A 15,130-nucleotide genomic window follows, 5' to 3' on the forward strand; every position below is an offset into this window, starting at 1 on the left:
TTTTTTTTTTTTTTTTTTTTTGAGGCAGTGTCTCACTCTGTGGCCCAGTGCAGTGGCATAATCCTAGCTCGCTGCAACCTGAAATTCCTGGGCTCAAGCAATCCTCCTGCCTTAGCCTCCCAAGAATCTAAAACTACAGGCCCACCACCAGGCCGACTACTGAAAAAAAACTTTTTGTAGAAATGGGGTCTCATTATGTTGCTCAGGCTAGTCTTAAACTCCCAGCCTCAAGCAATCCTCCCGCCTCAGCCTCCCAAAGGGCTGGGATTACAGACATGAGCCCATATGCCTGGCCATTGGCTCTCTAATTTAATACTATTGTGGTTACAGAACATCCCTTATAAGATTTTAATCTTTGAAATTTATTGAGACTTGTTCGACGCAACAGATTTGGTCTATCTAAGGGAACTTTCCATGTATTCATGCACAGAATACCTTTTTTTGCTTGATTTTTGTTATTTGCTTGAATGTCTACAAAAGTCAATTAGGTCAACATGCTTGACAGTATCTTACAGGTCTTCTAGATCAGCACCGTCCAAAAGAAATGTAATGTCGCCACATATGTAATTTTAAATTTTCTAATAGCCACAATCAAGGAAGAAAAAAGAAACAGGTGAAATTAATTGTAATATGTTTTATTTAAGCCCAAATATCCAAATAGCATTTTAACATGTAATCAACATAAAATTATTCATTTTATTTTATTTATTTATTTATTTTTGGGAAACAGAGTCTCATTCTGTCACGCAGGCTGGAGTGCAGTGGCGCGATCTTGGCTCACTGCAACCTCCGCCTCCTGGGTTCAAGCAATTCTCGTGCCTCAGCCTCCCAAGTAGCTGGAATTAAAGGTGTGCACCACCACACCTGGCTAATTTTTTGTAATTTTAGTAGAGACAGGGTTTCACCATGTTGCCCAGACTGGTCTCGAACTCCTGAGCTCAGCAATCCACCCTCCTTGGCCTCCCAAAATGCTAGGATTACAGATATGAGCCACCAAGCCCAGCCTGTAATCAACATAAAATTATGAATAAAATATTTTACATTATTGTTTTCATTTTAAGTCTTTGAATATCAGTGTGAACTTTACACCTCCTGGCAAACCTCACTTTAGACTAACCACATTTCAAGAGCACAATAGCCACTTGTGGCTCTAGTAGCTATCATATCAATAGCAGAGTTCTAGATCCTCACCAATTTTTTTCCTTTTATTTTATTCCATCAATTGCTTAAAGAGGGATGTTAAAATCGTCAACTGTGATTATGGATTTGCCTATTTATCCCTTTTTTTTTGTCAGTTTTGCCTCATTTATTTGGTACATATGCAATCAAGTAGACCTCATCCCTGAAATGCAATGTTAGTTCAACAGACACAAATCAATAAATGGGATTCATCATGTAACAGAACTAAAGACAAAAACCAAATGATTATCTCAATAGATGTAGAAAACGCTTTCAATAAAATTACACATCCATTCATGTTAAAAAAAAAAAAAAACTCTCAATAAACTAGGTGTTGAGGAACCTACCTCAAAATAATAAGAGCCATCAATGGCAAACCCACAGCTAACATCATATTGACTGGGCAAAAGCCAGAAGCATTCCCCTTGAAAACTGACACAAGACAAGGATGCCCTCTCTCACTACTCCTATTTAACATGGTATTGGAAGTTCTGGCCAGGGCAATTAGGCAAGAGAAAGAAGTAAAGGGCATCTAAATAAAAAGAGAGGAAGTCAAACTATCCCTGTCTGTCGATGACACGATCCTATTTGACAAAGCCCCGTAGTCTCAGCCCAAAAGCTTCTTAAGCCGATTAACAACTTCAGCAAAGTCTCAGGATACAAAATCAATGTGCAAAAATCACTGCTTGATCGTGGTGAATAGGCTTTTTGATGTGCTGCTGGATTTGGTTTGCCAGAATTTTGTTGAGGATTTTTGCATCATTGTTCTTCAAGGATATTGGCCTGAAGTTTTCTTATTTTGTTGTGCCTCTGCCAGGTCTTGGCATCAAGATGATGTTAGCCTCATAGAATTAGTTAGAGAGGAGGCTCTCCTCCTCAGTTACATCCAAATATGGCACAGCAGAACCAAGATATGCCCTAGTGGATCTTCTGAGATCTTCTGAGACCCCAGACATAGTTATCCATGCCTCCATTAGTAAAAAGAACTCTTGTCTTCTTGAATCTTCTCTAAAGGGTTACTAGAATAAGATCTTATCTTTGCCTGCTGTTCCAACCGCACAAGAGCCCCCAGATGATCAGACAGCAGCCATATTTTAAGTTCAGTGAGTTACTGGGTCCCTTGGTAGATACGTTCTCTACCATCATCCTCCATGCCTCTGCCCCTAGAAGCCAGATCCTTCAGACCACCCCAACTTAGTGTTGCAGGGACTGGAAACACAAATACCTCTAGTGGCTCACCAGGAGTGATGCTGAGAGACGCCGCAACTGTTTCCAATACTTCATCTCTGGAACCATATACTCTACCTATTGAGGACCTACCATAAAATGGCTGTTGGTTCCAAGTCGTGGAAACAAACAACGACCCCTTGTTCAAGAAGCAGGAAAAAGGTGCCTTTAAAAGTAGTAAAGTCTGGACGCGGTGGCTCACACCTGTAATCCCAGCACTTTGGGAGGCCAAGGCAGGTGGGTCACTTGAGGTCAGGAGTTCAAGACCAGCCTGGCCAACATGGTGAAACCCCATCTCTACTAAAATACAAAATTACCTGGGCATGGTGGCAGGTGCCTGTAATCCCAACTACTCAGGAGGCTGAGGCAGGAGAATTGCTGGAACCCAGGAGGCAGAGGTTGCGGTGAGCCAAGATTGTGTCGCTGTACACTAGCCTGAATGACAGAGCTAGACTCCATCTTAAAATAAATAAATGAATAAATAAATAGATAAGTTTTTTAAAAAATACAAAAAATAAATAAATCTTATTGGAATTTGTTGGCTTGAGGTCTCTGGAAGCAGTTTGGGTCTCTGGCCAGAAACCAACCAATTCGGCAATTGCGGTATGTCTGGTGCCCCAGTGTCAGGAGAACAGAGAGAGTAAAAGAACAATGGGATTTGGTTCCATTCTCTTAGAGCTACAGCTGCACAGATTAAAAGGGAATTCCCCTACTCCAGTGATTTGGGTTTTGCTGACTGCTTTTGCTGCTGCCATCACCCCTGCCAGAGGATTTTTTATGGGCCAGGGCATGAGAGAATGGAGAAGAAGTGGAACAAAAATATGTGGGATTTTTATCTGTGGCATTTTTCTATTTGGCTCCTCAATTCAGAACTAGAAAGTTTTCCTCAATGTTTCTCTGTCTCTACTCAGTTCTCACTTCTGGGGTTTGAGCTGCCTAGAGTTCACGCAGGGGAATCCTAGAAGGAAAAATAAAGGTAAATTCATCCCAGTTTGGTGGTATTCTCATATCAAATTCTGACGTTCTTCCCTGATAATCCTGCTGATATTTACCTGTTGGAGGTTTTAAACAGCTAGCTGCCCATGCGCTTGTCCAGATTTTGTAGTTGTATTTAGTGTAAGAGAAAAGTAGGTAAGTGTTTGCTCCATGTTATCTGGAACTAGAGCCCTTCCCTTCATAACTTCAAAATATAGAAAGCAAAGCTTACCAGAACTAAACGGGAGAATAGAAACTTTCTTTTCTTTTTTTTTTTTTTTTTTTTTTTTTTTTTTTTTTTTGAGGACGGAGTGTCTTGCTCTGCCGCCCAGGCTGGAGTGCAGTGGGCCGGCTCTCAGCTCACTGCAAGCTCCGCCTCCCGGTTCACGCCATTCTCCTGTCTCAGCCTCTCCGGAGTAGCTGGACTACAGGCGCCCCGCTCGTCGCCCGGCCCCTAGTTTTTTGTATTTTTGTAGAGACGGGGGTTTCCACCGTATAGCCCAGGATGGTCTCGGATCTCCTGACCTCATTGATCCGCCCGTCTCGGCCTCCCAAAGTGCTGGGATTACAGGCTTGAGCCACCGCGCCCGGCCGAAACTTTCAAAATTATAGTGGGAAACCTTAATACCCTCCTCTTAACAAGTGTTAGACAAACATTTAGTAAAAATAACAGATAGAGATGATATAATTAGTTGACTATCCTATTTTTACTTACACAGGGCACTACATCCAGCAACCACAGAAAGCACACTCATTTCAAGTGCACATGTAAGATAAAAAGCAAATTCCAGGCTGGGGAAAGATAGTTACAAAGTATTTATCAGATAAGGAATTCATATCCAGAATATATAAAGTAATCCTAAAAAGCAGCTGGGAGGCTGAGGTGGGTGGATCACCTGAGGTCCGGAGTTCGAGACCAGCCTGACCAACATGGAGAAACCCCATCTCTACTAAAAATACAAAAATAGCCAAGCATGGTCACGCATGCCTGTAATCCCAGCTACTCGGGAAGCTAGGCAGGAGAATCACTTGAACCTGGGAGGCAGAGGTTGCGGTGAGCTGAGATCGTGCCATTGCACTCCAGCATGGGCAACAAAAGCAAAAACTCCATCTCAAAAAAAAGAAAAAAGAAAAAAGAAAAAGAAACCACTAAAAATTGGTAAAAGATTTTAAAGGCACAAAGCGAAAGAAGATATCCAAATGACCAATAACTAAAACTAAGACTAATAACGAAATACATAAAACTAATAACTAAAACTAAGACTGACAATAGCAACTGTTGGAGAAGTATGAAGCAACTGGAACTCTTCATACTTTGTTAGTAAGAGTGTAAACTGGTAAGACCACATAGGAAAACTTTTTGGTAGTTTCTTTTTTAAAATTTTATTTATTTATTTTTTAATATATATATTTTTTTGAGACAGAATTTAGCTCTTGTTGCCCAGGCTGGAGTGCAATGGCATGATCTCGGCTCACTGCAACCTCCACCTCCCAGGTTCAAGCGATTCTCCTGCCTCAGCCTCCCAAGTCACTGGGATTACAGGCATGCGCTACTACACTCAGCTAATTTTTGTATTATTAGTAGAGATGGGGTTTCACTATGTTAACCAGGCTGGTCTCGAACTCCTGACCTCATGTTCTGCCTGCCTCAGCCTCCCAAAGTGCTGAGATTACAGGCGCGAGCCACCACGTCGGCCTTTAAAAAGTTTTTTTGAGATGGACCTCATTCTGTCACCCAGGCTGGAGTGTAGCAACGTGATCTTGGCTCACTGCAACCTCTGCCTCCCGGGTTCAAGCAATTCTCCTGCCTCAGCCTCCTGAGTAGGTGGGATTACAGGTGCGCACCACCATGCCTGGCTAATTTTTTATATTTTTAGTAGAGACGGGATTTCACCAAGTTAGCCAGGATGGTCTCGATCTCTTGACCTTGTGATCCACCCACAATGAACAAGGAGAACACATGGACACAGGGAGGGGAACATCACACACTAGGACCTGTAGGGGGTGGGGGGCTAAAGGAGGGATAACATTAGGAGAAATACCTAATGTAGGTGATGGGTTGATGGGTACAGCAAACCACCATGGCACATGTATGCCTATGTAACAAAACTGCACATTCTGCACATGTACCCCAGAACTTAAAGTATAATATATAAAAAAAAGAAAGAAAACGTGGTGCATATACACCATGGAATACTATGCAGCTATAAAAAAAAAAGAGAGAACAAAATCATGTCCTTTGCTGCAACATGGATACAGCTGGAGGCCATAATTCTAAGAGAACTAATGCAGAAAGAGAAAACCAAATACTGCATGGTCTCACTTATAAGTAAGAGCTAAACATTGGGTACACATGGACATAAAGATGGGAACAAGAGACACAGAGACTATAAGAGGGGGGAAGTAGGTAGGAGCGCAAGGGTTGAAAAACTACCTATTGGGTACTATGCTCACTACCTAGATGATGGGTTCAGTTGTACTCCAAACCTCAGCATCATGCAATGTACCCTTGTACAAGTCTGCACAAGTACCCACTTCATCTAAAATGAAAGTTGAAGAAAAAAAGCACATTAGGTTCATTAAGAAGAGAATCGAGAAAGGCAGAGGGCAGGTCTTAGCATGGTAGAAAATTTTAAACAGCAATTAAGAAATAAGGTGCTTGGCCAGGTGCAGTGGCTCACTCCTGTAATCCCAGCACTTTGGGAGGCCGAGGTGGGTGGATCACCTGAGGTCAGGAGTTCGAGACCAGCCTGGCCAACATGGTGAAACCCCAACTCTACTCCAAATACAACAACAACAACAAAAACACCTGGGCGTGGTGGCGCATGCCTATAGTCCCGGCTATCTGGGGCTGAGGCAGGAGAATCACTTGAACCCGGGAGATGGAGGTTGCAATGAGCCGAGATCACGCCATTGGACTCCAGCCTGGGCAACAAGAGTGAAGCTCCATCTCAAAAAAAAGAAAGAAGGTGTGTAAAGCAAATATTGACAGAAGTAAAACAAAGAAGAAAAAGAAAGAGGAGAGTCATGGGACTTGTCCCAGCAGGGTGGAAAACTTGAGATGGTTATTAAGAAATGGGATGAATAAAATGGATATTGATGGATTAAAACAAAGGATTTAACACAGCACTACCAAAGGTTGAGCAGGCCCAAGGGACCCCCTGCTGGTCCCTCAACATTAAGGGGTTCCAAACAAACCTACTCTACTCCAGTTTAGAGACATTTAAAAAGCCAAAGGCAAAGTTTATCATGAGAAACCTGACCAGCAATCACTGTGACAGTTGTTAGCAGGTTCATCAAGATGAAGATTGACAAAAGGGTCACAGTCCCTTGGCTCTACCCCTCCTCAGTGGGGACCCAAAGCCTTATGTACATCAGTAGGTAAAATGGTTGGGAGGAGTGGGGTGTGGAGAAAAGGTTACTGGGACTCAGTACAGGAACCCCCAGCACTGTGGTACCAAAACCTATTGATGAAGCCCTGAGGCAGGTTGCAGTTAGAATGAGGGAACAGTAAAAGGTAAGGGTTGATAGGATCATGAAAGGCGGAACGCTTAAACAGACTTTAGGTAAAGAAGCTGTGTGTCCTTTACCTGAATGTTTTATGGGATGGCTGGGGAACACTTTTTCTTTTTGAGATGGAGTCTCGCCCTGTTGCCCAGGCTGGAGTGCAGTGGCACGATCTCGGCTCACTGCAACCTCTGCCTCCCAGGTTCAAATGATTCTCCTGCCTCAGCCTCCCCAGTAGCTGGGATTACAGGTGCATGCCACCACACCCAGCTAATTTTTGTATTTTTAGTAGAGATGGGGTTTCACCGTGTTGGCCAGGCTAATCTCAAACTACTGACCTCAGGTGATCCGCCCACCTCAACCTCCCGAAGTGCTGGGATTACAGGTGTGAGCCACCACACCCGGCCTAACACTTCTTAATATCTAGTATTGTAACACCCAAACCTGTTAATTAAGTCCTAATGGAGACCACAGTTAGGAATGTAGTGGTTGATGGAATTAAAGTCTGTAGGCGAATTGGTGTTTTTCAGCAGGCTTCATGAGAACTGCTTGCGTGTGTCTCTTACCTGATTGTGTTATGGGAATGGATGTTGTGTATGCCTGGGAATGTTTCCCCTACCTAGTATTGTAAAACAGAAGGCATCACAGCGCGCAGCACTTCAGTCATCAGTGTGGAGAGTGTTCTTAGAGGTCACCAGTGTGGAAGCTGAGGCTTTCTCCCCTTGCTTCCCCTGCACCACGCTGCAGAGACCAAACACCTGTTTCTTATTAGGTCACAGTTCTGTCAGCAGGTGAGGCATTAACGGCCAAGAAAAAGAAAGGATGGGGCCGGGCGCGGTGGCTCAAGCCTGTAATCCCAGCACTTTGGGAGCCCGAGACGGGCGGATCACGAGGTCAGGAGATCGAGACCATCCTGGCTAACACGGTGAAACCCCATCTCTACTAAAAAATACAAAAAACTAGCCGGGCGAGGTGGCGGGCGCCTGTAGTCCCAGCTACTCGGGAGGCTGAGGCAGGAGAATGGCGTAAACCCGGGAGGCGGAGCTTGCAGTGAGCTGAGATCCGGCCACTGCACTCCAGCCTGGGCGACAGAGCGAGACTCCGTCTCAAAAAAAAAAAAAGAAAAAGAAAGAGAAAGGATGAGACTATAATCATGAATAAGTCTAGCAAGGGAAATATTTTAGTTGTTTTATTTTGGTGTTTTTTTGTTGTTGTTGTTGTTGTTTTGCTTTGGAAACTGTTAGTCCAAACTGCACTATTTTGTAAAACCCCCAGCCATTTTGCAGACCTTGGTCAAAGTGAAACATTCCACAGGGGTTCGGGCACACCTGCCCAACCGCCTGACTCCCTTATTCTATTCTGCTGGAAGAAAGTGTAAGGAACCTCACACTGCATCAGAACACCAAACTGCCTAATCACGGGAACACGTTATCAACGTTTTCCCAGGCAGCAGGCCATGCCCCCCTGTTCCAGACCCCTCCCGCCCAGCCTATCGTTGCCCCAGCCTGTAAGCAGCGGTGGACACTGGCATTAACCTGGTCCCCCACCTCTGCAGGTCTTATGCTGGACATAAAGCCTGCATTCGCTGTAGAACCACCACTCTCTCTGTATCTTTCTTTAACCCTCGCCTTCCCTTAAAACCTAACAAAAACTATCTATAAGACAATTTTTCCTCATCCTCCAGTAAGAATCTAAGTTTTGTTTGTTTTGGTTTTGGGGTTTTTTTTTGTTGTTGTTTGAGACAAGGTTTTACTTTGCTATCCAGGCTGAAGTGAAGTGGTGCAATCATGACACTGCAGCCTCGACCTCCCCGGGCTCAGGTGATTCTCCCCGATCAAACCTCCTAAGTAGCTGGGACCGCAGGCGTGTGATACCATGCCTGGGTAATTTTTGTATTTTTTGTAGAGATAGGGTTTTGCCATGTTGCCCAAGCTGATCTTTAACTCCTGGGCTCAAGCAGTCCTCCTGTGTTGGCCTCCCAAAGTGCTGGGATTACAGGCGTGAGCCACCACGCCTGGCCTAAGAACTTAGTTTTTGGACAACTATAAAAGCACTGTTTTACATAATAGGATGTAGACACATAATAATTCATAATGCCTGAATGGAGCACAGGCAAAAAATATAAAGAAAACTGAGAATGACTGGATATCATATCTAATGATGCCATGTTTGTGTCTAACATCTTTGACATGGTTCTCAGCAACTCTCTGGGAATCAGCTGTTGAGCTAAATGGAGGTGGGAAGAGGATAAAGATGGGGATAGTTGGCTGGGTGAGGTGGTTCACGCCTGAAATCCCAGCACTTTGGGAGGCCAAGGCGGATGGATCACCTGAGGTCAGGAGTTTGAGACCAGCCTGACCAACATGGAGAAACCCCGTCTCTACAAAAAATACAAAAAATATTTAGCTGGGTGTGGTGGCGCATGCCTGTAATCGCAGCTACTCGGGATGCTGAGGTAGGAGAATCGCTTGAACCCAGGAGGCAGAGGTTGTGGTGAGCCAAGATTCCGCCACTGCACTCCAGCCTAGGCAACAAGAGCGAAATTCCATTTAAAAAAAAAAAAAAGAGTTGGATAGTTGTACTATATCTAATTATTAATTCTAACAGGTTGTGGAGAAGCTTGGCATGAAAATCATGAGGTATAATGAAGTTTGTGTGTTATTTCCAGATTGTTCTTACCATGTTGTTAAGTCACAGATGAAAACAAGCAATGTTTGAAGGATATTCCCAACCTCCAGATGTACCTAATCCTGGTGAAGCCGACGCTGTTAGCACCCTCCCATATCCGTGGCCTTTTAGAATTTTCAGCTGATTTCCAACTACCGGTATTTGTACCTCTGTGCCTGCAGCCCCTTTTCCTTAGAAATATATGTTGCTTATTTGCAAGGCAAACCAGAGTAGCAAAGAATTGATACCCCCCAAAGCCCTACGGGCAGATCCCTCAACCAACCGCTCTCAAGAGTGGATGTATAAATGCCCCAGCTCCTTGTACCTCGGGCAGAATAATTCTGTGGTGTGGGTTTTGCACCGTTCCTAGCAGTAATCCTGCAAGGTTGAGCTCAAGTACCCACTGTGGTAGCTGGCTTGATGACACGTTTTATTGGCTGTCCTACTGTCCCTGTATCATCCAGCCACCTCATACCAGCGTTCCAAAATAAACTACCCACACTGGAATCCTTGCCTCAAGTTCTGCTTCTGGGGAATCAAACTAAGACGACTTGAATGTGAGGTCTCCCACAGGACATCTCTCGGCTTCCTAGTCATAAAGAGAACACTGGGGGAATACATTCGGGGAACACGCGAGCGTACTATTTCTTGTTTTTCAAATTACCTGAAAGCGATTTCATCTAGATGTACTTTATTGTTTCAGTAGTGACATTGAAGGGGCTAGTGATTAGATGAAATTGATGCATATGAGGGAAAGCCCAAAATAAGTCATTCCCGAGCAAAGTGAACATCTGAAGGGCATCCTGGATGGCCCACACGCAGAGAGGATAATACAAATATTTAACACCTGGTACAGCACGGGCCTCAACCAGCCATACAAGCTGCCGGCCTACCTGCTGAGGGGCCGCCACACAAACTGACCATTGGTCTGCCCAGTGAAACAAGGATTCCTGGTTCTGCCTGGGTCAAATCTTCAGGCTGGGTTGAGAGGTCAGCGGGCAAAGAAGGATTTACTCGGCTTTCTCCAAGGGGGCTCCGAGGCAGGTGAGTCTGATTTTGATTCCTTCTCAGAAACAGAAGTGACGGACTGAAACATTCATTGAACATCTCCAAAGGGAGTTAAAGGCCCAGCAGGGCCACATCATCACGAGTCCACTTTACACTCCAACATGTTATCACTTGTGTCCTCTCCCGACTATGGAAGTTAAGGCCACAAACAGCACACAGTTTCCTTCCAGAGAGTTGTCTCTTCTCCGTTGTGGGTAGTGTGAGCAAGACCAAGGTAGCAAAATAGCCAAGGGGAAGGTGTATATGTGACCAAGATAAATAGCTCCGAGCCTCTCCTGGCACTAGGAAAGTGACGCAGAATGACGACGTAATCAGAAAAGGTGTTTGGAGTACATGTGTGAGGAGATTGGTGAGGTGCTAATTCATTCACTTACTGGGGATGCTGTAAAGTATGGTTAACCCATTCCTGCTACCCAGACCCCAGAGTTGCCTGGGGTCTCTTCATCGCCTTGACCTTCTCAGTTGGTTCTGTTAGCCTTCCAGTAATTTCCTTGTATTGCTTAAAATTTCTATAAGTGGTTACTTTTGCTTGCAACCAAAGAACCATGATTGATTTGGGTCCTACATGCTTATCTTCAGCCATGTTTTGTGAGGGGTGGACCCCGTGAAAGAAAGTGTGTGGCAGCAACTCCTAAAAATAAGAAAAGCCAGTCCCTGGATCTTCACAAACAAAAGGAAACACAGGAGGTTGCTGTGGGTTTGAAGGACTTGGTGTATGTAGCTTGAATGACAGCTTCACGAACTCAGTTGGCTCTCAGTTTCCTATGCAGCTAGAATTCCATCCCTGTTTCCTCCTTGTCCCATGGGTTGGCTGGCCTACAAGTCAGGAACTTCTCCTAAGCAAAGCCCAAGTGGGTTGGGCAGATACTGGGGAAAGGACAAAGGCTTGGGTGAGGCTTACTTAACTTGTTATCAATTCTGGTAGACAGGGAGTAGGTGGGCATTGGAATCACGGGCTAAAATGAAGCCTGGCTGGAATACGTAGGGGCCACTTGCCATGATACTCACATTTACTACCAAGTAATTATATATATCCATTTCCTGGGAAGCATATTGTGAACTGGATGGATTTCTTTTATTTTTCTTTCCTTTTTTCAATTCTTATTTTCATTCAGAAAATTGGAAAATGAATTTTCTTTCATGATTTTAATGATTTCTTTGCCAGTGTTGAATACAGCACATTCACGTAAAACTCTCAAAGGCGGCCATCTGAGTACTCTGCCAGCCTGGCCCACCCACAGAACTTTGCCTAGAAGCTTTGTCTTTTATAGAACTTAGCTCGGGCAATGATATCGTTGACGAAGTCATTGTTTATGTCCTCCAGGGTGGCAATCGCTTCAATTCCTGACTTAAAAGCTGAGAGACCACCTGAAATGAAACACAGAGTTAGGCTCAAATATTAACTTTCAGTAGAAATAAGCAATGAGCATTGCCAAGATGTTAGCTCTCCAGGCAAATCTTCCAAAGCAGGCAGTCCCAAATCCTCCTCCCTCTCTCTCCCTTTCTGAAAGGACACGCTACCCCAAGAATCACTGGGAAAATTCCAGATTGCTTTCTTTCTCTTTTCCAAAGTCTTTGGTTTTCTTGTTGCAAAATCAGATTTGCTTTTTTATGTAATCCAGGCCTGGCAGAACTAGACCCCCAGTACATCCTCTGCTGAAAATGCTTGTAACATTCTCTCATTTATACAATAAATCACTCATCTATTCACTCACTCATTTATTCATTCAGGAAGTGTTTTCAAGCACCTACTATGTGCCAGGAGAGATCCCTCACTAACTACAAGGTACCCAAGACACACTTATTTCTTTGGGTACGTGTACATATGCGTGTGTATGCTATTTTACCCTAGAATTTTATCTTTAGTAGTTATGTATGTGTTTAACATAATTGCGCTCTGCTCTGATATCCAGAGAAAAAGATGCCTGGTCATGATCCCTGCCTTCAAGGACCTTGAAGTCGAGACTAGAATCTGTTCTGATTAAGGCCATTAGAGTGTGGAGAACATAACATGGGCAGATAGGGGGTAAACCTAACAGGAATTGATGTGGTTGGGTGTGAAGAGAGAAGGAACCAGAGAGCCTAAGAAAGCAATCTGGTTTTCAGGCTGTGATGACTGGCTGTGTTATGGTGCCTCCAAGACACATAAAATGCAGAAGAAAGAGCAAATGTATAGTGGGAGGTTAGTGAGTTAATTCCATCTGGGAGATGCTGAATTTGAGGGGGTCTGTGATCAGCCAAGCAGCGATTTCCACTTGGATACGTAGCACCTGAAGTCCTGAGAATACTCACAGAATAAAATTGTTCAGACAATTTGGAAAGTTGTTAACAGTTTCTTATAACAGGAAAAAACCTATGAGAGGTATGCAAACATATACATATATATGTGTGTGTGTGTGTGTGTGTGTGTGTGTGTGTTTTTGAGAGATGGGGTCTCACTCTGTCTCTCAGGCTGGAGTACAGTGATGTAGTCAATGCTCACTGCAGCCTCAACCTCCCAGGCACAAGCAGTCCTCCTGGCTCAGCCTCCTGAGTACTGGGACTGGAGTGTGTCACCATGCCCAGCTACTTTTTCTTTTTTTTTTTTTTGTAGAAACACGTGTCACTATGTTTCAAGGTATCGCTCAATAGCTCAATAAGCAATGAATAAGCACCCCAATGTTATGCAGAAGGGGAAATGGAGGTTGAGGATGGAGGACCACTCAAAGTAACTCTGTGGTTCAGAGAATGCGAATGCAGCCTCTAGACAGCTCCTCCCAGGGCCACTGCTGACCCCATGGAAATGCTCCCAAGGAGTCTCGGGTCACACTAGCCTTGAGTGGTCTTATTCATTGCTTATCTAAACAAAGTGCTCAGAATACAGCCTACCTCTGAGGTGCTGAGCAGCACTCCACGTGGGGAATTTTTTCTGGATTGCCTTAAATCTCTCTGTTAGAATCCCAGTGGCCTGTGAAAGATGTTCTTTGCTGTCCCAAGCACCAACAGGGTGGTATGTTTGTTTATCAAGCTAGAAAATTCAGATAATAAAGTCAGCATCTGGATGAGGTAACACATTTTTCTGCCATTCCTAATTTCCTCTCCTGGTATTCAAGTCGTAGATACCGGCCTTTATCCCCAAAGAGTCAATTCTATTGTTCTTTCTTTCATAGAGATGAGAGTCAGAGAAACAAAGTAAGGTTTTGGAGAAATGGACATGGCATAGTTTTAGCTAAACATTCTAATATACAAAAAAAAAAAAATGTTAAAGTTGTTTTGAAACAAATAACACCTAAAGTCTACACATTTATAGTAAGAAATAATTATCTAGCTAATTCAGTCAAAAATTTGTTTCTAACTGGGAAGGCCAGAAGTCTGTATTTCTGCAGACAATTTAAAATAGAGCCTGGAAGCAAATACCAGATAATTTGGATCCCCTTCCTCCAGTTTACCCAAAGGAACAAGTTGTTTCAAGTAGAGCTCAATTATACCATGTTTTGATCCACATGGATGAAATGTACTGCTTCACAAACCCCAAGAGGACACCTGTAATAATAGTGCTGTTTATAAGATTTTCTCAGTTTTAGTGTATTACATATTATTTATCACAAAATTGTAGTTATGAAACTCTTAAAATACTTTTTAAAGGATATCTAGTAATGAATAAGCCTTGAATGACATAAAAAGATGTGTTACAGGAATCCCAGATCAAATTATGCTGGAGTGGCCGGGCGCAGTGGCTCACACTTGTAATCCCAGCACTTTGGGAGACTGAGGTGGGCGGATCACCTGAGGTCAGGAGTTCAAGACCAGCCTGGCCAACAAGGTGAAATCCCGTCTCTACTAAAAATACAAAAAATTAGCTAGGCATGGTGGCGTGTGCCTGTAATCTCAGCTACTTAGGAGGCTGAGGCAGGAGAATCACTTGAACCCGGGAGTGGAGGTTGCAGTGAGCCGAGATCATGCCATTGCACTCCAGCCTGGGCAACAAGAGTGAAACTCCATCCCAAAAAAAAAAGAAAAGAAAAAAATTATGCTGAAGTACCTGTAGCCAGATGCCAGGGTATTTTGGGGTTTGGAAGCACTGCAAATGGATTTCTAGTTGAGGCTGAGCTTCTGCGAGGAGGGATGAAGTGGGGCTGATAGAAAGTTTCTAGCTAAATACCTGCATCAAGCCAAATTTAAGCCCCCTGTGGTCCCAGCCATCTTGCAGGACAGATCCGCCATGACTCTCCCGGGAGATGATGGCTGCAATGACAGCAGGGTCCACACAATGTCTCTGCCCGACTTCTTTGATCAGAGTCTGGTAAGGTTTTATGGCCCTCAGATCCATCTCAGCAAACATTTCAGAACCACGGATCCCTACATCAATAGAAAAGAAACTGTTTTTCTGGGCATGGTAGTGTGTGCCCGAAGTCAGTCCCTGCTACTCAGGAGGCTAAAACAGGAGGATCGCTTGAACCCAGGAGGAGTTCGAAACCAGCCTGGGCATCATAGCGAGAGCCCAACTCAAAAAAAAAAAAAAAAAAAG

At 44.0% G+C, this 15,130-nt stretch overlaps 1 protein-coding gene across 2 annotated transcripts in view; it reads right to left on the bottom strand.

The window, feature by feature from the left end:
* Positions 1-11,754: 11,754 nt before the first annotated feature.
* The window catches only part of LOC108521503 (lysozyme g-like protein 2), a 12,267-nt gene continuing 8,891 nt past the window's right edge, over positions 11,755-15,130 (bottom strand). For both annotated transcript variants that reach the window (XM_017861358.1, XM_017861359.1), the window contains exons 4-6: positions 14,765-14,961; positions 13,492-13,630; positions 11,755-11,991 (exon numbers count right to left, since the gene is read on the bottom strand). In XM_017861358.1, the coding sequence (XP_017716847.1) occupies positions 11,873-11,991; positions 13,492-13,630; positions 14,765-14,961 (455 nt within the window). In that variant the 3' untranslated portion in view covers positions 11,755-11,872. The remainder of the gene's footprint in view (positions 11,992-13,491; positions 13,631-14,764; positions 14,962-15,130) is intronic.

This window comes from Rhinopithecus bieti, unplaced genomic scaffold, assembly GCF_001698545.2.
Source record: "Rhinopithecus bieti isolate Rb0 unplaced genomic scaffold, ASM169854v2 scaffold_61590, whole genome shotgun sequence".
In the NCBI taxonomy this organism is placed as follows: Eukaryota; Metazoa; Chordata; class Mammalia; order Primates; family Cercopithecidae; genus Rhinopithecus; species Rhinopithecus bieti.